The sequence below is a fragment of the Epithele typhae genome (assembly GCF_022376455.1).
Source record: "Epithele typhae strain CBS 203.58 chromosome Unknown BXZ73scaffold_4, whole genome shotgun sequence".
Classification (NCBI taxonomy): Eukaryota; Fungi; Basidiomycota; class Agaricomycetes; order Polyporales; family Epitheliaceae; genus Epithele; species Epithele typhae.
The window spans coordinates 456,640-475,432 of NW_025954195.1; the positions used below are offsets into that span (position 1 = coordinate 456,640).

The 18,793-nt window shown below is 59.2% G+C and overlaps 6 protein-coding genes across 6 annotated transcripts; all 6 read right to left on the reverse strand.

Moving 5' to 3' along the window:
• Window positions 1-1,087: 1,087 nt before the first annotated feature.
• Window positions 1,088-3,188, reverse strand: BXZ73DRAFT_97196 (uncharacterized protein; the record flags this gene model as incomplete). Its single annotated transcript, XM_048027290.1, has 3 exons — window positions 1,088-2,067; window positions 2,119-2,662; window positions 2,817-3,188. 3 exons carry the CDS (start codon window positions 3,186-3,188, stop codon window positions 1,088-1,090), a joined length of 1,896 nt encoding a protein of 631 aa, XP_047881966.1.
• A 212-nt stretch (window positions 3,189-3,400) lies between these two features.
• BXZ73DRAFT_97197 (uncharacterized protein) lies at window positions 3,401-4,578 on the reverse strand (the record flags this gene model as incomplete). The annotated part of the gene is made up of 5 exons (XM_048027291.1): window positions 3,401-3,538; window positions 3,595-3,665; window positions 3,771-4,070; window positions 4,271-4,395; window positions 4,460-4,578. The coding sequence occupies 5 exons, from the start codon at window positions 4,576-4,578 to the stop codon at window positions 3,401-3,403; spliced, it is 753 nt and encodes a 250-aa protein (XP_047881967.1).
• A 406-nt stretch (window positions 4,579-4,984) lies between these two features.
• On the reverse strand, window positions 4,985-8,637 carry BXZ73DRAFT_40439 (uncharacterized protein; the record flags this gene model as incomplete). Its single annotated transcript, XM_048018577.1, has 15 exons — window positions 4,985-5,306; window positions 5,360-5,419; window positions 5,478-5,625; window positions 5,683-5,862; window positions 5,944-6,541; window positions 6,598-7,066; window positions 7,115-7,434; window positions 7,486-7,626; window positions 7,680-7,772; window positions 7,834-7,842; window positions 7,898-8,033; window positions 8,122-8,264; window positions 8,344-8,418; window positions 8,479-8,538; window positions 8,602-8,637. 15 exons carry the CDS (start codon window positions 8,635-8,637, stop codon window positions 4,985-4,987), a joined length of 2,790 nt encoding a protein of 929 aa, XP_047881968.1.
• Window positions 8,638-9,149: 512 nt separating this feature from the next.
• Window positions 9,150-10,687, reverse strand: BXZ73DRAFT_87543 (vacuolar membrane protein-domain-containing protein; the record flags this gene model as incomplete). The annotated part of the gene is made up of 5 exons (XM_048024612.1): window positions 9,150-9,867; window positions 9,927-10,188; window positions 10,247-10,389; window positions 10,450-10,538; window positions 10,598-10,687. 5 exons carry the CDS (start codon window positions 10,685-10,687, stop codon window positions 9,150-9,152), a joined length of 1,302 nt encoding a protein of 433 aa, XP_047881969.1.
• Window positions 10,688-11,405: 718 nt separating this feature from the next.
• BXZ73DRAFT_87544 (Up-regulated during septation-domain-containing protein) lies at window positions 11,406-14,272 on the reverse strand (the record flags this gene model as incomplete). Its single annotated transcript, XM_048024613.1, has 4 exons — window positions 11,406-11,862; window positions 11,920-12,419; window positions 12,486-13,736; window positions 13,817-14,272. The coding sequence occupies 4 exons, from the start codon at window positions 14,270-14,272 to the stop codon at window positions 11,406-11,408; spliced, it is 2,664 nt and encodes an 887-aa protein (XP_047881970.1).
• Window positions 14,273-14,961: 689 nt separating this feature from the next.
• Window positions 14,962-18,195, reverse strand: BXZ73DRAFT_87545 (PGAP1-domain-containing protein; the record flags this gene model as incomplete). The annotated part of the gene is made up of 10 exons (XM_048024614.1): window positions 14,962-15,029; window positions 15,062-15,135; window positions 15,195-15,704; window positions 15,755-16,007; window positions 16,072-16,395; window positions 16,451-16,585; window positions 16,635-17,060; window positions 17,138-17,698; window positions 17,755-17,914; window positions 17,968-18,195. The coding sequence occupies 10 exons, from the start codon at window positions 18,193-18,195 to the stop codon at window positions 14,962-14,964; spliced, it is 2,739 nt and encodes a 912-aa protein (XP_047881971.1).
• Between the last annotated feature and the right edge of the window lie 598 nt (window positions 18,196-18,793).

Consider the following 18,793-nt stretch of genomic DNA (forward strand, 5'->3'; position numbering starts at 1 on the left):
TACTGGCCCAATATCGATTTTCGTGCAGGAGCGCGAGTGCGGCCGGGTTAACGTTCAACGTTCAGCGCTTCAGCTTTGGGCGGCGGGCGGCGGGCCACATAGCGTAGCGCCCTCGCGCATCACCGCGCGCAGTACAGCGCAAGTCTGAGCAAGTCTGAGCGCGCCGCTGCGAGCACCCACGCGCGTGCGGGTATATCTCCGCATGCACTGCAGACTCCCCATGTGTGAATCTCGCAAGGTGGGGCAATAGCATGACATCGTCGTGGAATGGCCTCTGCACCCAGTGCAAGGGCACGTCCTACGTTCAGGTCCGGGCAGGGGTTTGGACATGAGTCCTCGCGCGGAAGCAAAATGCACACGTTGTGCACACGGGGATATCGCCATGCGCGCGCAGTGGTCGCGGGGGTGCATGAGGTCGCTATGCGCTGTGGCCCGCTCCAAAACTGAACACAGCCCCACTCGCGCTCCTGCGCGAAAAGGGCCTATCGATATTGGACCAGCTATTTGAGGCTGACGGGCCCGCGCGACCCTTCCCTTCTCACGCGGGGGCGCGCACCGCCGGCGCAACAGTCCCGGACTCCTCGCCTTCAGCTCACCACACGGCGCGTGCGCATGCGTTACTGGACGAGGTTCTCGGGCACTGTGGAAATGATTATACAACATCCCACTATCCCGACGGGCTAACTACCTCCCTTGCTCCCAACCGATCATCTTCAATTCCACACCACCAACACATGTGAGTGCACGTTGATAAAAGTTCTGCACGCCTCTTTGCAGCACATACTTCAGTTTTTGCCGTATCGCTATAAGTATTATTCATCAAATACCCGCCAGACGTCACGTCTCGAGGGCCAAAGGCCCGCACGCGCCGTGGCAACGCCACGGGTGAGAACTAGTTCTCGGTTTATTACACCAAACCAGGGGGATATAACTACGACTAACGCTACATACGTTTGACACATAGATATCATGATGCAACAAAGCTCGCGTGACACACACAAAACAAACAAAACACTACCGACAAACCAACGGAACCAACAGCGTCCTCAAGGACTTAGATCTGCACCCTCGGGTCTCTCCCACCCTATTACTGCACGAGCACGAACCGGCCAATGTACCCCTCCGAGCTTGGCTCAGGGCACACCACATCATCCGGCCCTATCCGCGACCTGAGCCATTCCACGACATCCGGGCCCACGGCCGAGCAGTCGTAGAGCTCGAGCCGGCGGAGACGCGTGGGGACGACGCCCCCGAACGCGGGAGGGCCGCCGCCGTCCGGGTTCCGTGCGTCGACCATCTGGACGAGCTTCGCGATCCCGTCCCCGTGCGCGTGGCAGCCGCGGAGGGCGAGCGTCGCGAGGCGCGGGCATACCCAGCGGTCCTGCCCGTTGTCTTCGTCAGGCGCGCCGAGGGTGCCGAGGAGGGGCTCGAACGGCGCGGCGCCGACGTGCAGAGCGCGGAGGCTGTCCAGCTCAGAGAGGAAGTGCCAGGAGGCGACGCCGGGGCCGCTGACCCAATAGTAGCCTGTGTGCGGGCCGGTGTGCGTGCCGTAAGAGAGCGAGAGCCGGGTGATCGGAGGGTTCCCGGAGCGGGTAAGGAGCGAGGTGAGGGTATCTTCGATCGGGTCGCGTGCCTCGATGTCAAGGATGAGGGTATCGAGGACAGGGAGGACGAGGACGTCAACAAGGTTGGCGAGCAGGTAGTGGCCGCTGAAGTTGAGGCCCTTGAGATGTGGCAGCGTCACGGGCTTGAGCGGTAAGACGGGAGGGTTGGGGGAGGCAAAATGGAGCGCGAGAGACTGGAGGCTCGGGTTCGCGGCGACGATGTGGAGGATGCGGTCGAGGGAGATGTGGACGGTTGGCAGGCTGCGGAGGGTGAGATGGTGGAGGTTGCGGAACATGGGCGAGGACCACTGGAAGGGCACATGCTGGAGGGTCAGAGTCCGCAGGGCAAGGATGTCGTAAGACGTCGAGGCAGGCGCCGACGGAAGCCATTTCCAGTCGTTGTAGAGGACCGGCTCCGAGTTCGAGCATGAGATCTCGAATTCTCGCAGCATGGGCGCATCGCCTGCGAACCGCCGTCAACAAAGCGCAGGCTTGATCAAATTCGCGGACATACCTCCGATGGCCCGCAGCGCGCCGATCGACGCGAACTGCTTGTCGAAGCGGAACACGAAGCGTTCCCAGCGCGCCATCTGCTCGACGAGGTAGTAGAACGCGATGTGGCCCCAGTGCATGTTCTTGCGGGTGCGCTGATGGGGGGCGATGGTCCGGGTGTCCGCGTTCAGCAGTGGCGGCATCTCGAGCTCCGCATGCGCGTGCGTCGGGGATGGCGGCGTTGGGCCAGGGGGGTCATCCGCCACCACCGCCTGGACGGGGACGAGATGGACGTCTCCTATGTGCAACGGCAGGGCCGCACCACCCGCAGCGGGGCCGTGTGTGTGTACGACTGGTGGCGGTGTTGTCCATCCTGGGGGCGGAGCCCAGACGTCTCCGGGGGCGTGGGTAGCAACCGGGACACAGCGTCTGCGAGAGCCGTCGGAGTGGTGGGAGGAGGAGGAGCAGAGGACGATTTCGATGTCGAGCGGTACCGTGCGGCCAGACCGCTCGAGCCACAGACGGATCGTCTCTGCGGAGGAGGCGTGCGCTGTGACGAGACGAATCTGCGGCAGAAGGCGGGGTCAGAAAGCGTCCACACCAGGTCTAGGAGAGTCCCAAAGGGAGCGGCGCGCACCACGGGGGTGGCAGAGGGAGGTGATAGAGGGGCAGGGTGTGGGTGCGCAGCTAGGACGGGGGAGGGAAGGAGGAGGGGCGTACCTTTGACCAGAGCTTGGGTATCGAGAGCGCAAGCCGGCGCCAGAGGGTGCAGACGGCCGAGAGGATCCAGGGGGACCAAGAGCAGTCGTCAAAGACGGCAAGGAATATCTGGACGAGGATCTCACGGGGGAGCCGCCTGATGGGGGAGACATAGGCCCTGGTGAGCGCGACGCGGTCCTCGAGGGTGGCGAGGTTGTGCTCGAGGCCGCGGATGGCGGCCTGGCGCTGGTCGACGATGTGCGCGAGCTCGTCACGGGCGGCCTGGATCCGGCGGGCGAGGGCCTGTGCGTCGGTGGTGAAGGCGTCGAGCTGGGCGAGGGCCTGTGCGACGGACGCGTCTGTGGGCGGCTCCGGAAAGGGGAGATGGGACATGGTCGCGAGAGGGGGGAGCGACGGCCGGGCTGGACGCGAGAGCCGCATGTCGCCCATTCATACTCCCCGGCCCGCCACGTGCCCCCGGCGGCGCCCGTTCCCCGCCCGCGGCCTCGTACCTCGGGTTCTTGACAAGCATTCGGGCAGTAGATACAGATACAGCTCCTATACACGGAAGGGTATGTGCACACGGCTTCCTCCCCGCCCGCCCCTCAGTGCGCGATCCCGTTCACGTGCAGCACCCCGTCCTCGTCCATCACGCTGTCCGAGTCGTTCACCGACTGCTCCGCGGACTCGGCCACCGACGACGACGACTCCTCGTCCTCCTCCTGCATCAGTCGCTTCGCCATCTGCCACCGCCACCTCGTCAGTCCGGTCTCGGGTGGGCTGTGGGCCGGGTACTCACCTTCATCGCCTCTGCTTCGTTGGAATAATGCCGTCCCCGGGCCCGCACAAACGCGGCGTGCTTCCGCGCAGCTGCAGCACACACACATCAACTACTCTTCCCATACGGAGCAAGAGCCCTGCGCAGGCGATCCGACGCAGCGGAAGGGGCATCGAATCGGGAAAGAGACCACGCACTCTCTTCGTCCATCTCCTCGTCGCACTCGATCTCGTCCCCTGGCTGCGGTCCGTCCAGGTCGATGACCTCGCGCGCCTCGCTCGGCAGGTTGAAGCTCGTGCTCCGGCTCGAGCTCCCGCTCCGCCCGCCCGGCGTCGACGCCCGCCCGACGCTCGAGAACGACGTCCGGCGTGACGGCGGGCCCGAGCCCCCGCCCGTCGCCCCCGTGCTGCTCGTCGGCGACATCGCCCGCGGCGGCTCGACTGCTACCGGGCTCGCCGTCCGCATCCCCGCGCCGTTCAGGTCCAGCGACGGGATGTCTGCCGATCGGCCCCGACGCGGGCGACAAGGGTGCGAGGCGGTGCGGCACGGGTGCGTCATGCGAGCGATATGGGGCGTGTTGTGCGCAGCCGGCGATGCGTTGTTGTTGTCCATTGTTGTCGGCCGGCGGCAGGTCGGGTGCGGCTCTCATCAGCTCAGTCGCGAAGCGGCGGGAAGGGCAAAGGACCAGGGCACGCACCGCTCTCGACAGTGTCCGTCTCCGCGTTGTAGCGCACGTAAGGGGTCTTGGGCTCCGTGATCTTCATATGGCTATCCTTCTGCGCCTCCGTCAACGCCAGGTTCTCCTCGTCCCACTGCAGCGAGCTGCTCGTCCGCCGGCAGTGGTCATCTATCTGTAGTCCCGCATCAGATCGCAGGCGGGGCTCACTGCTGGGTGCCGCCAGGGGCGTTTGGTGGTGCGTTCTTGAGGATGCCCTTGGGCTTGCCCGAGTTCGCGCGGGACATGGGAGGATGGGTGTTCTCTAGCTCTTGTTCTTCTGCGGACATCGTGTGGTAGATAGAGAGGTGGGCGGGAGGGAGGGACGGGTGGAGGTAGCAGCAGGACGGGGACGGAACGAGGGAGATGAGGGGAGATCGGAGGCGGAGAGTGATATGAAGCAGGCGAGGTTAGGGTCGTGGAGCGCGTTTATGTCGAGCACGGCCGTGCGGGGCCTCCCTCGAATCTCGCGGCAGCTACTCGAAATTTCCACTGCGCCCAATCACCTCCCGCTCCTCCTCGCCCCGTCGCACCGCGATCGTCGCCATCGCCATCGGACTGCAACATGTGCTTTGTATCTCGTCATAGTATAGTCTGTAATATCGCTGATAGGCCACAAGGCCAACAGATCTACCGCGGTGCCAGGCTGCTCACGTCCCTCAAGCCCAAGAAAAAGTGGATGAGGAGCCGACGAGCTCACGCCTGCGGCTTCTCCGACGGCACGCCCGCCGAGTGAGCGTCCAGCAGAGCCTGCAGCTTGACCAGTGTCCGTTCGAGCGTGATGATCCCGCCACCAGATAACCTGGGCACCGCCAACTCCCGGTCCGCCTCCGTAGGCTCTTCCTTGCCTTCCTGGCTCTTCTTGATCAGAGCCCGCGCATCCTCCAACACCTTCGTCAGCTTCCCGTTCGTGTAGTAGAACCATCGCAGCTCCTCTTCCAGGCTGCCCAGCGGGACCTCGAGTGCGCGACGGACGAACCCGCGCGAGAGGACGTACGCCTTCTCGCTGTATAGTCGGCTATACGTTGGTCAGCCCACGAGTACCGATCGCGATACCAACGCGCGACTGACCTGTTCACAATGCCGTCCTCGGTTCCCCGAAGTTTCTCGTACGCTGGCTCGCAGAACCACCTGACGGAGATTCGCGTGAGCACACGCGTCGGGCCAATGAAGATAAGAGAGCACCCACGGCTCCTTCACAAGCACCAGCCCCTGAATGGACACGAACGCCTGCAGCAGCGACGACCGCGCCGCGCTCCACGACTCGCTTTTGTCTCCCGCCCACGTCCCGAGGATCGACAGGCAGACCTTCCCTTCCTCGTACAGGTTCGGGTTCACTGCAAACGTCACTCGTCAGCCATGCGACGGACAGTCAACGGTGGAACGCAGTTCACCTCTCCCGTTCCCATTCGTCCAGCTGAGGAAGTGCGCGACGGGTGGCGTCTGTGGGAAGTTTGAGTCGAGCATCCAGTCAATGACGAACGGCGCGTTCTCGTAGGGTGTGTTTTCGGGGCCGATGATCAGCGACCGCAGGAGGTCCGACCGGTCCTCGTATGCGCGCACGAGGATCGAATCTGTGGTGGCATACGATAGCCGCATGGGCGCAACAGTAAGCGGTCCGCGCGGATGACTCGTGGTTCGTCTAATATGCGTACCTGGCAGACTACTCTGGAGTGCCTTGTACTCTTTCGTGAGGCGCGCCATGAAGTTTCGCGACGGCTGTGCGGGCGTGGTATTGTAGTACGCGTGGTCCACTGGTGCGGCAGGCAGTACCTCGAAGCGTTTCCAAAGACTTTCGCCGTCCTCGCTTTCCGCATCATCGTCGGGGGCTGTGACTGCCTCTTTCGGGACGTCAGGAGTCTGTGTGCGAGTAGGATCAGGCCTAGGCTCCTCGCTTGATGTAGAGTCAACGTCCATGGGTATCCCGTTATTCGGTGGTGGGATGACCGTAACCGTGGATGGTGACCAGTCACCACTCTCCCCTTCTTCGGCGTCCTCCATCACCTCGTCCTCGTCTTCTTCCGCGGACTCCCAGTCATCGTTGTCCGACGCGCGGCCCTCCACCCAATGACCGTCCTGGTCCATCTCCCAGACCTCAACATCCGAGCCCTGGTCGTCGATCGTCCCCTCGTTGTCATCCCACATGTCTTCCAGCTGTTCGAGACTGTCATACAATCGTGTCAACCTGTCCAGCGGCACCACTCGGGGGACACCGCCAGGGAGCATGATCTCAATCGTGCCGTCTAACCGGAGCTGTTGAAGTTCTTGTTAGCTGCGCAAGTACGCACAAACAGATCGAGATCACATACGTCAGAGATTTCGCCAAACCAGTCAATGGAGGTGTCACCCCTTGGAAGACGAAGAATTGGTGGTTCCTCGACGGCACCCTCCCTGCCACGCGCTTCCGCTATCTGGGTCCCGATGTCTGCCATCGCTCGTCGCCAGCCGCCAAGCTGGCCATTCGAGCCGACGACGGGGGTCTCGCGGACCCATTCTTCCACCTCGCCGATTCGCGGGACCATCGGTGTAGTGGCACCATTTGTTGAGTTCTCAGCGTGAATGAAAACGAGGTCTCCGCGGCGGATTCCAAGACCGTCGGTGGGGGCGATTGCCGACCAGTCGTTCGTGCCATGCGGGTCGAGTTCCAGCACGGATGCGAGTTCGATTGCTCTTGTTTCGACGACGCGGACCTGTGCAGTTCGTTCTTTGGCATTTACTGACTGTACTATGACGTGCCTCTTTGAGTCTTCCGTCTTCCAGAGAACATGATCCCCAGGCCTTGAAATGATCAGTTTTCATATAAAACAAAATCCGTAGGTACCTTACCAGCAATCGTACTCGTCCGGGTTCAGATACGGAACGGTTTCCTTTGCCGGCAGGGTCTCCTTTGTTCCATCTTGCCACAGGATTTCGATGGTGGTTTCGGTCTCTTGCACTACAAGGGTGTCGACCTCGATGATACCATCCTTGTCTGCCGTCCTGCCGTGTTTCGTAGTGGGCGTGGGTTGGCCGCTCTTTAGTCGGACGCGGTCACCAACGCGCATCTCCTCCTCCGCTCTACTTGAGACAATAAGAAGTTTCCCGAGGTCTTGCCCGTACCAATAGCGTTGGGGACGTGGCTTGGCTTGAGCCGCCTCCGGAGTGAGCTATGACGTATGTCAGTGAGCTACCAGGTCAAATATGAACACTAGTCAAACCGTTTGGTTGATTGCTAGCCATGCAATAGCGAGGACCGTGTGCTTGACAGAAACCACGGTATCTGCAGCACTCGGTTGAGTGCTACCCAGAAGAAATCCGAACAGCCCTTGTACAGTAGACATAGGCTGAGGAAGAATGTCCTGGAAGCCACAACAGTTTGTGACGCCTTCAGCACAAAATGACTGGTACTCACGGGTCCTCTCTCTCCGACCGCGAGGCGAGCGCTCAGTTCCGGTAGACGAACAAGACTTCCTCCGGAAACTTCGACGCAGGCTTCGTCAAACATCTATGGGATGGGGGCCTCGTGAACATCACGAGAACTTGGGCGCATGAGAACATGGACGCACTTCAACAACCTAAAAAATAGGTCGTTCAATTATCTTGCAGAGAGCTTCGAGTGTTATGTCGTACCTGGCCGACCCAATCGTTATAGATGACATAGTCTCCCATGTCGATCTCAACCGCCGCGCGCAAATCTCCGAGACATTTCCAGTCTGGCACAGGTTCGCTGCTAATGGCATGATCCAGGCGACCCTTTACGATGGTCCTGAGAAGGCAAGTGAGGCGCGTGAGCATCCGCACGCCCATGTACGTCGCATATGGCCGCACACACAAGCAAGCATTAAACGACGTACCTGGTCACGATACCGGAACGCACATCGTCCACGCTGCGCTTGAGCAGGTCCCCAGGCTGGTACATTCGGTCTACCAGCGTGAGCTGGTCTTCCGTGATGATCTCCCGTAACGGTTGCGGAAAATACGACACGCCGACCTCTCCCTGTAAATGCAGCATGCACCAGTCCATGGACCAGGTGAGACACACAGATTGAAATGGAGGGTTAACACAAGCCTCGTACCTGGACGAGTGGCCTCATGAGCGGATCCGCGTTATCGGCGGGAGGGTGAATATCTTCTGCATCCTGCCAGCATCTCTGCAACCCCGCCATGCACTGAGGATGTATAACAGACGCTTGCAGCAGTAGAAGACGCACCAGAACCACCCCGTATGTCTTGGGGTCGTCTTTCCGTTGGACGATGTCCTCCTGGTAGAACTGTCCGAATCGCCAAACATGAGACCGCGCCGCCAGACCGCCAAAGAAGAAGGGGCCACGTACTTTTGCGGCGGCCCTTTTAGGGTTGGATGGTGCCATAGATCAAGACTGCAGCGATGGCGCACAAGAAGTGCTGCGGGTAGATGGAGGACGGTTGTCGTCGGTGTGGCGAAGCTGGCTCGGAGTGCTTGAGCCTTCAAGGGAACAAGGACAGCAACAAACTCTGGCGTGATAGCGAGCGTCGGGCTTGCTGGGCGCGAGTCCACAGAGGGTAGGGTATGGAGAGAGGAGAGGGTTGTGGACAGGTGTGTGCCCGAGTGAGACGCCATGTTTGGCGATCGACCCGGAGTCCTCGGGTCCGCTCCGGTGCGAGTGTTCCGCCGCAATTGTCTCCCTACCACCTAGGCAAGCTTTCACCACCATCGTTTCGTCCATCAGGTTCAAGCGTATAAAAGCGTGCAAGCGTTGTGTTACATCGCCGAAAATACGTTCAGGTGCAGGGGTAATGTACAGGTATTAGAGATAGAAAAGGTGTCGTGAGAGCGGTGAGACGTGAAATCGAGGATAGCGCGCCACTAGACAGTCGACAGACCGAGAGATATGTCCATGATTCAGGGAACAGAGACTGCGTGTGCGTTGGGACTACGGTGATCCCGCCACACATCATCCATCGCCTCTTTCCTCGCCTCTATTCTCCGACCCGTCCATTCTTCTTCCCCCACACGCTCCGCCCAGTCTTCTTCATCACCCCATGCTGCCCACTTCTCGTCTTCGTCACGAGATAGCTCGACCTCCTCGGGTGGTGCACTTCTTGAAACCTCAATGTTCATGTATGACGGCGGGTCAGCCTTGAGGGCCAGTGGGGGTGGGGGTTCGCGTCTGCGAGACTTGGAGAGGGAGGAGTTGGAGCTCAAAGAACTCGAGGCCGAGCTGGGAGAAGCTGCGATCACGGAGGGCGGGTATGCGTGTACGGAAACACCGGTATCGATGGGCTTGGGCTGCGGCGTGGTCGAACCTGATGGAACTGCCGTAGTCGTACCGGTGGACTTCGGCTCGCTCACTGAACTCTGGCGCTCCCTGTCGCGCGAGATAGACCCAGAGCGTGGCGCCGGGTTTTCGATGTCGTGCCGTGCTGGCAGACCGTCGTCGTCGTCGTCGTCGTCGTCTTCGTCATCAGACGTGCGGAAAAGTGGTTCGTTGGCAGGGTCCATTGATGCGCGAGGAGTATCGGATCCGAGAGCCAAAGGAGAGTAGGTCGAGCCTTTGACAATGGAGTCGATAAGCCAAAACTGGAGGATGTTCATCATGATGGGGAAAAGGCCCATGGTGCTGGAGTGAAGCAGTCAACGACCGAACGAGAGAACTCGGGAATTTTGGTCAAAACTCACAAGATGACTTGGGCAGCATCACTTGTCCCAAGGAATCCCAACAGCCATTCTCCGAAGTCGAAAATGGCAGGAAGAACCGCGAAGAGCGAGACGACCACAAGCTTCATGGTGGTCAAGGCAAGTACGTAGACAGCCGTTTGACGGAACCAGTAGCTGATGGCGGGGGGCGTTCCATAGACTCCAGACTCGAACCCTTTGAAATGCAGCTTCACTGTGAGGACGTGGGTCATAGCCTGTAAGAGGACATATATTATGCCAACACCTTGAGAGGAGATCGGTTGGTGGTCCAAAATGCGAGAGCAGGAGGGTATGTGACCCACCGAATGTCGTGTCGATGAGAATATTGAGGAAGTAGAGAACGCAAGCGTTTGCGGTGGAAAGATGCGCGACGACGTCCGAGATAAGAACATTCACGCCATGGACAAACATTTGGCCGACGATCTGCTTGGAGACGTCGAAGAGCCTGAGTTTTTTTCCGGAGGAGTTAGAAGGGAGTCCGGAAAAATACAGGCACAACACGAACCATATCCTCCACGGCCGCTTCGGGGTCTCGCGATGACGTTTATAGACAAGAGAGAGGATGACCAGCACACCCATGAGAGCCTGCACAATCTGCGACCAGTATGCATGAGATCTCGCCATAACCCGTCCCTGGCCACGACCGAACCCACCAGTGCAGTTGGACCCAGAAGGCGGCATGACCGCTTGTCAACGTTAGGCAGTTCATCTAGAAATTCGTCGATCCCTTCCAGAGGTGGCATGGAGTGTCAAAATGAGAGAGTGAATGGGGGGTGCAAAGGGGTAGGTCGTCAGAGAGGAAGAGAGAGCGAGTAGGGGCAGGCGGTGGCGAGACGAGAGCAAGCCTGGCCCTGGTCGTCGGACGCCGTCGGGGTCCACTCGGCGCCTAGGGTCACTTCGCGCCTTGAGTACAGGCGCCCGTCCGCGCGCGTTCTCGAAGCGGCTGTGTGTCTGACAGCGGGCGCTGTCTGCGGTTCGGCGAGCTTGTGCAATTCCCAACACACGTGTCGAGTATGAATTGTCAGACCGAGGCTCCTGATTGCGGTGCAGGTCTAGAGTAGAGTACCTATGAAAAGCATGCATGCATTCGGACCGGAGACGTCATGAGTACTACCTACCGTAACGACGAAATCAAGACGAATGACGATTACATGGGCGAGGATGCAACATGGCGACGATAATAAGTAGAGATAGCGATGCGCGGATATCAAACATTGCGTAGAGATACAATCGACGGTGTGTGCATCAGGCAGGATCGAGATCCTGCGTCCGGTCAGAGAGTAGAGTCTGGAAACAAGAGAGAGGAGAGGGAGGCCAAACAACGCCTCAGGTCAAGTCGTGCATCCCGTCGACTGAGCGGTAGAAGTGAGACGTTAAGGAGAGAAGAAGAATGGTTGGAAGTGACCTGAGCGAGCGCCGGCGGAGGCTGGGACAGGATATACAGCGAAATCAACAGACATTTCACTTTTTCCGCAGTTGGGCACGGAGAGTTGCGTTTTCTGTCTGGACTGTGTTGAGCTCGTCGAGAAGCGCCATTTGCTGTGTTTGCTGGGACATGCGCATCGCCTCTACGTCTTCTGTCGCTCGTTCCAGCGCCGCCTGGTTATTTTGCAGCTCTTCCTCCAGCCGCGCCTTCTCTGCCTCTAGGCTCAACTTCTCGACTTCAAGTCTCCCCATATCCTCCCGAAGGCGCTTCCGCTCCGCCTCGAGCTTCTGCTCGAGCTTTCGCCGCTCCGTATCCGAGGTTGCCGCCCCATTGCTTTGTTCCGCAAGATTAAGAACCCGAGCGCTGAGCGTGTTGTTGGCTTCCGTAAGCTGACTGCAAGTCTCCGCCTGTTCGGCGGCAAGAGTCTCGAGGTCGAGCTTTTCTGCTGTTAAGCGATCGACCGCTTCCTGCAGATTGGCAATCTCGTCTGTGCTAAAGCAGCATATCGCGTTAGCTCGCGCACAAATCCCAGGAATGAGCGGTACTTACAATGTGGCCTGCTTCGAGATCATGGAAACGTTGCGCTCCTCAAGCAGCTTGACTTGCTTCTGGTATGTCTCAAGTGCAGTATTGCTCTCTTGCGCAAGCTTCTGCGCCCGTTCAGCGTTCTTCTTGAGCAGATCGTGTGCTTGCGCGAACCGAATGAGCCGCTCAATGAGTGCACGGTCGTCGTTGATGAGGGCTTGCACACGGGCAACGAACGCCTCGACACTGAAAACGTCGGGGCCGCCTGGTCGCGCAGAGGATAAGGCATTGGGGTCGTACAAAGTCTTGAGTGAGCGAACGTCCATCTCGGAGAGGGACGCGGTACCCTTGTTAACAGGACTGGTTCCGACCGTAGGGGAAGGAAGAACAGCTTTATGTTTGCCCATCTTCTGCACACGCGCTTCGGGAGATGGAAGGATAGACCAGACGGGTTGGAGGAGCTCGGTGATCTTGGCCGCTTCGCCGGTGTACTCGACCGTTGGTGCATGGCCGTCCTGGTATTCCTAAAGAACATCATGCATACCAAGTTAATCATTGACGAGGATGTATTCATCACCAGGTGAACGTACCCTGACTTTCCCCTCCAGTATGTGGTTGTCGGCCTTGGCACTGTCGCGCTCCTTCCTTGCCGCTTCGAGTTGCTCGTCGAGGGCTTCCCGCTTGTCGAGACTGGCTCGGAGGTCGACTTCGAGCTTCGACCGTGCGGCATTCCACTCTTCCTGGGTCCTCCCTTGCGCGTCGAGCTTGGCCTGCACCTCTTCGAGATGTTGATCAATCGAGGCCGCCAGCGCAATGACTGAGGAGTCGCGGGAATAATGTGAGACGCTGTACTTCATCATGACGCCCTGCAACGCGTCCACTCCGTCATGCAGCTCCTGCTTGTTTGCCCCGTCGGCGAGAAGAGCCACCCGCTCAGCCTTGAGCTCCGCGATCTCCCTGTCCTTCTCATCCAGTTTCCGCCGTTCCCGCGCCAGGTCCGACTGCACTGTGGTGATCTCCCCGCCCTGTCGCTCCAGAAGCGACATTTGTTGTTGAAGCCTCTCGACCTCGCTCCGCTTCTCATCCAGCTCCGCCTTGTCGTTCTGCCACGACATCTTCTCATTCTCCAGAGACCGCACGCGGTCGCCAAAGCCCTGCATGTCGCCCATCTGTCGTTCCAGCGCGGCGATCATCTCCTCCGACTGTCGGAGCTCCGAGTCCTTCGACGATGCGAGTGAACTCTTCTCTGAGCGTAACGAAGTGAGCTCCCTCGACATCTTCTGTTGCTGCGCATTCGCCACCTCGAGCGCATCTTGTGCGGTCTTCAGCTGTTCTTGTAGTGCTGTGAGCGCCGCGGACGAAGCCCCTAAGCCTCTTGACGCGCCGAAGGGAACAATGGCGTCGGAGTGACCGGCGAAGAAGTGCGCGCCGTCGAACTTCGACCGGGATGCGTTCGACTGGGCACTGAGCACCGACGACTGCGTTGGGCTCATCGCCGAGTTGCGGTTTGGTGTGCTGCCTCCCGACGCGCTCGGGTCGCCGTTTGTGTCTGGGCCCGCCATCTTCTTCTCCACGCTCCGCAACGAGTAGCTGAGGACGCCCGCGCGGTGTTCGAGCAACCGCCGGTTGACTTCAACTGCCTGCTCCGATATGCGCCAGACCTCCTTCTGCGCAGCATCGACTTTGCGACTGGCATTCTCGACCTGCTCAGATGTTTGTTGGGAACCGCCCTTGTACGAGGAGGTAGCCTTAGACAGTGAGAGGGCAGCATCTCGGAGCTTCGTCTCCAGTGTGAGCTTCTTCGACAGGGCCACCAGTCGTGTTGTGAGCGTTTGGGACTCCTACGGGCATGAGACCAGCGGCATGCACACAAACGGCGGTCAACCCAGTGTACCCTGACAGTGAGAACTCGTTTGCGCACCTTCTTGAGATCCTCGACCTCCTCCGCACTCAAAATATCAAAATCTCTGCTGTCCACAAGAGCCTCGCTCGCGAGGAGCGTGATGAGCAGGTCGTCCTTCGAGCTGTACGTCGCACTCGTCCGCTTCGACGTCGCCGACCCGTTCCGCGCGAGCTCCGCGACCCGTATCGGCACCGGGGCCCGCGGTGAGGAAGGCCCCGCGATCGGCGAGGACGGCTGGGTGGACGTGCGCCCTGACTCGAGCGAGTTGCGCGAGGACTGGAAGGAGGAGTGGCCGTCGTCGTCCGACTGCCGCGACGGCGGCGTCGCGCGCGAGCGGTCCTTGCGGAACACCAGCGCGGCGGTCGTCTTCGGGGGGCTGCTCTCGTCGACGCCATTCGAGACGGAGGGTAGGGGAGCGGTCTGGGACGAGGGCGTGGCGGATCCGCCGCCGAGGAAGCGTCGGACCCCGTTCATCTCCCGCTACGGGTGCGTGCTGAACCGTGTGTCTTCTTCGTCAATGCGGGGGGCGAGCTCGGGCAGGCAGCCTGCTGCTCGGGAGGGATAGAGGGTCCCTAGGGTATGTGGTGGCCTTCGGACGCGGAGGTGGCCGTGAGGGCAGATCTCGCTTTATTGCCAGAATTGTGGCTCAGCAGTCGTCCTGAGGAGATACGCAGCGAGTGCTGCAGAGTGTTTAGAGGCCGTTAGAGGCTAGAGAGGAGGTCCGAGAGACCAGCGAGGAGGGGAGCATGAGCGTGCAGACCAAGATGCGGTCGGCCAAGCCTACAGTTGATCTTCCATTCTCCCACCCTCCGCGCCGCTCGCATCGGGCCTGATTTCGGTTAGAACTATGTACAAGCAATAATACGCAGCACCCTCGGCGGTCTGCTGTCTTCCATTGCCAACTCCCTAGTCTATTCCTTCGCGTATCACAAATCCCATGATGTATTCTTTCCTTAGTGAATACGACGTGCGCACCGCGTAAACGCAAGAACAGCATGCGCTCTTTGATCCGGAAGCTCTCAAATCCGGCCGCATACGCAGCAGTCCACACCATGTGGGAAACGGTTCAATAACACGCCTGGTCAAAAGACGTGACACCCGCAACGCACAACTACATCATGGAGCCCTACTACGCATGTCAGAGAGTGCTTCGCCGTCGTCTATCATACGCTTCCGCGCCAATAAACCGGCCCAATTCTCTGTATCACCGCCCAGCCCATCGCCACGCTTGCTGCCTCAAATACCATGTAGGCGTGCGGGGACCTGCGAAGAAAGCGACCAGAGCAACCGCTGCCATCCCCCACCGCGGCGAAATACGTTCGTGGATGTGACCGGTGCTGCGAGGTTCAGTGCAGTTAGCATAAGAGCGAATTCATGACATAGAGGAGTCACGTACAACAGAACCTTGATGCCAGTACCTGCGGCTCCACTGCCCAAAACTTCTACTAGGACGAGGAAGGGGGCAACGTAGAGGAAATTATGGTCGCCGTCAAACGGCGTGGTGAGGCCGGCGGTGACCAGCGTGCGGACCCATACTGCTAACACTGGAGCGACCAGTGGCAGAAGCCAGGTCATGAGGAGGAGGATATGCAAATGCGCGTTCACTTGTTGATTCCACGGAAGGTCGGCTGGAGGGATCCCTCTTGCCTCTGCGCTTGGTTGATCCAACTCTTGGCTTTCGGACGACATTGAGACCAGGGGAATTGCGTCAGGCGACGACTGGGCAGACGAGGCGGGAGGAGTAGAATACACCTCAGACAGGACAGAGGCGCAAGTGTAGAGGTGAATAAGCCAGCAGCCAAGGAACGCCACTTGCCAGGGCACCACGACGAAAATGAGAAGGAATATGATAGCCATGGACAACAGGGCTGAGGTTCGTCGTCGAAGGGCAAGATCCTCTCTGCGTCTGTGAACGCATCAGAAAAGGTGACTTCTCATGAAACAGATCGGCATTACCTTGGGAATACCCTCAGTATACGTTGGAATGGCCAGAGTATAATGCGAAGGAGCCACCACATAATGCAGACCAGTCCGAAGGAGATAGGAAGCAACAGCGTCGACAGCAACGCAAAGGAAGGTTCGCCCGCGTTCCCTAGCCATAGGCCCACGCGTAAAGGCAGAAGGGAGACCAGCAAAGATAAGGCTGACAATGCTGGGAGGCGTCTCCGCGCGAAAAACTCCAGTGATCCGTTGACGTCTGGAATCGCCGCTGAGTGGAGAATTGACGTGATTAGTGGAGGATTGATGTAGATACAGAACAGACAGAAACTCACCACCTCGCTCTGCTATCCCCCATGTGTCCCATACTAGAATGATGGCAATACCTACGGCCCAGCAAGCTGCGGCCGGTCCGTACCTGGTGCCCCACCTCCCAATGGTCGCCCACCAATCCACGCGAATTGTTAGTTTCTCTACTGCGCATTCTCCGGACGAGTAGATTGTGAGTGTGTGGCCCCGTGGGTTGACGGAAGAGATATAAGGTGCCGCAGCATGTGAGTGCAGCAGGAGAGGGCGTCCAAAGCCGGGGGCCAAGGGATAGTAGTGGGTTTCGACGGGGGATGAGCTATGCTCGAGCAACGGCAGGAGAACAGTGTTGGCTATTGAATAGGGCAATTAGCTGTGTCGATAGGACACCTCTAGTAGTCAACGTACATGAACAGTCAGAGCTTTGATCCACAACGGGTGTGATGGAGTAAACCAGAAGGGAGTTGGATAGGAGCCCCGGAATGTTGATGTGCGTTCTGATGCCGGCAGGCACGTCTACTTCCCAGCTGCTGAAGAGCAAGCCTGCACGGCATTCAGCTCAGATGCATGATGGCATAAACACTGGACTTACTTAACAGACCAACGTTAGCGTTTTCAGGCTCCCCGTTGACGAACCCACCGAGCACCCATCCGTGCTTGTTTCCTTCCTCCAGGGTAACCATCACATCGCCTCCTTCGGCCAGTGACAAATCTGCTTCAAATAATACTATACCTTCCGACTCATCCGAACCTTCATCTGGAACCGGGAAAGGAGACCCCGCGATTGGGCTTGGAAGGAGCTTAAGAAGTTTGGGAGCAAGGGGCGAGCATGGACTCGGGTTACGGCAGTGATGGACATTGACATGGAAGGGCAATGGCTTTTGGGGAGCTATTGAGGCAATCGAGCCCCGCGAAGCATAGAGAACAAAGGTTGCAGAAGACCGTCCGTCATGTGCAGGTGGTAATGACAAGATGTAGGTTGTGGATTCCTCGGGCTGGCGTACGAGCAGGATTTGATCTGAACGAAGGTGATACGATGGGAAGACGGAGAAGGTGGGTGTTGCGGGACTGGATTAGAGCGAGGCGACGTATGACCATCTTTCAACCATTTGTCTAGAGCCGCCGTCCGTCCTTCGAGTGTGCCAGCAGCCGCGATGTCCAAAGCTGCACGAGCAACGCGCCAGCGGACCTGGTGACACCATACCATAGCCAGGTGCCCGACACCTGTCCAGCAACCTTCTAGAGCACTGGTGAAGACCGTTCGTCGGTATAGCGAGGAGGGGAAGTGTATAACAGACGGCAGGAGCATGCACGCCTCTGAAGGGATCATCAAGTCTGGAGCGCCGCCACAGAGAGACAAGATAGGCGTCGGATCAGAGACCAGACGTTTGTGGTTTTCTGCATAGATATGATCTATGCGGCGGTCGAACCTAACAGGAGGGAGTGTGTGAGGGGTCGACATAGTGATGACGGCGGAGATGTTGGGGTTTGGTAGGAGCGCCGTAGCAACGACACCACCCATAGAGTGACCCATAACGATGATGGAGGTTCCTGTGGGATATTGTGACAAGATGTAGTCAATGGCTTTAGATGCATATGCTATTTGGGTATCGATAGTGGGACCATGGAAGGCCGAGAGATCCTCGTTGAACTCAACTGCGGCGCGACTAAGTTGACAAACCCGCTGTAAAACTTCAAGAACAATGACTTACCGGCAAAGAAGTCGAGCCCCTTGTACCCTTCTCCCGCAAACTCGTCGGCGACATGGGACGGGGCGGAGAAGTACTGGTGTGCAGCCGAGGACGCTATTGAACGAACCTGGTGCGAGGACCCGGCATTTCCAGGGATGAAGAGTACGGGTGCACCGTGCAGCTACTGATACTCAGTCAAAACCCCACTGTAGCCTAGATATCCGAGTTGCTTACCTCATGGCTCTCAAAGTCGTTGCCTTCGCGGTACAACCAGAGGTTGTAGCGACGAGCCAAAGGCGTCCATGAGGGATCAAACTTGTTTTGGAGGATGTAGCCTGGCCACATCCATGACATGCGGCATCCTTGGGGCGAGAGGGAGGAGTAGGTATCTAGAACGGCATAGTAGAAGGCGGCGAGGGCAGCAAGGGTGAAGACGGAGAGGGCAACGAGCAACCTGCTCATCGCGGGAGACGCGAAGCGAGGGCGCTTGCGCCGTGGCCGTCCCGACGTCATGCGCCGGGCGCTAGTGCGCTCTCCTCCGCCTCCGCCGCTTCGACTCGGAGCTTGGCCCTCGACTCGCCCCTTGCCCCGCTCGCCCGCCCTCGGTCCTCTCGGCCACGCAAGTTCCCGTCGCGCCTGCAGCTCAGGCCGTCCCGCCAAATTTTACCTCTGCGTGGTGTCCCCGGCCTTCGCCCCCTGCCCAAGTGAAGACTGGCGGACATGGCCTCTCCTCCGGACAACTCTTCCATCCTCTCCGGCTCCGTCTCGAGTTCCCCGCGACCCATTCGGATCGACCACTCTCCAGTTCGCCGTCGCCAGAGCGTCAGCAGCGACCTCAACGATGGCCCCTCTCGCCCTCGTATGTCCCCAACCCTCTCCAGGTCTTATAACCCCAACGACCCGGAGGCTCGCGAACGCCAGCGAACCATGGACGCCGACATGGCCCTGCATCTCTCTCGAGCCCGCTCAGGAACAGTAGTTCTACCCTCCCCAATTGCCCCTACTCCCATTGCACCCTCTCCACGCCTGCCCTCTGTCGACGACTCTCATTTTCCCAACC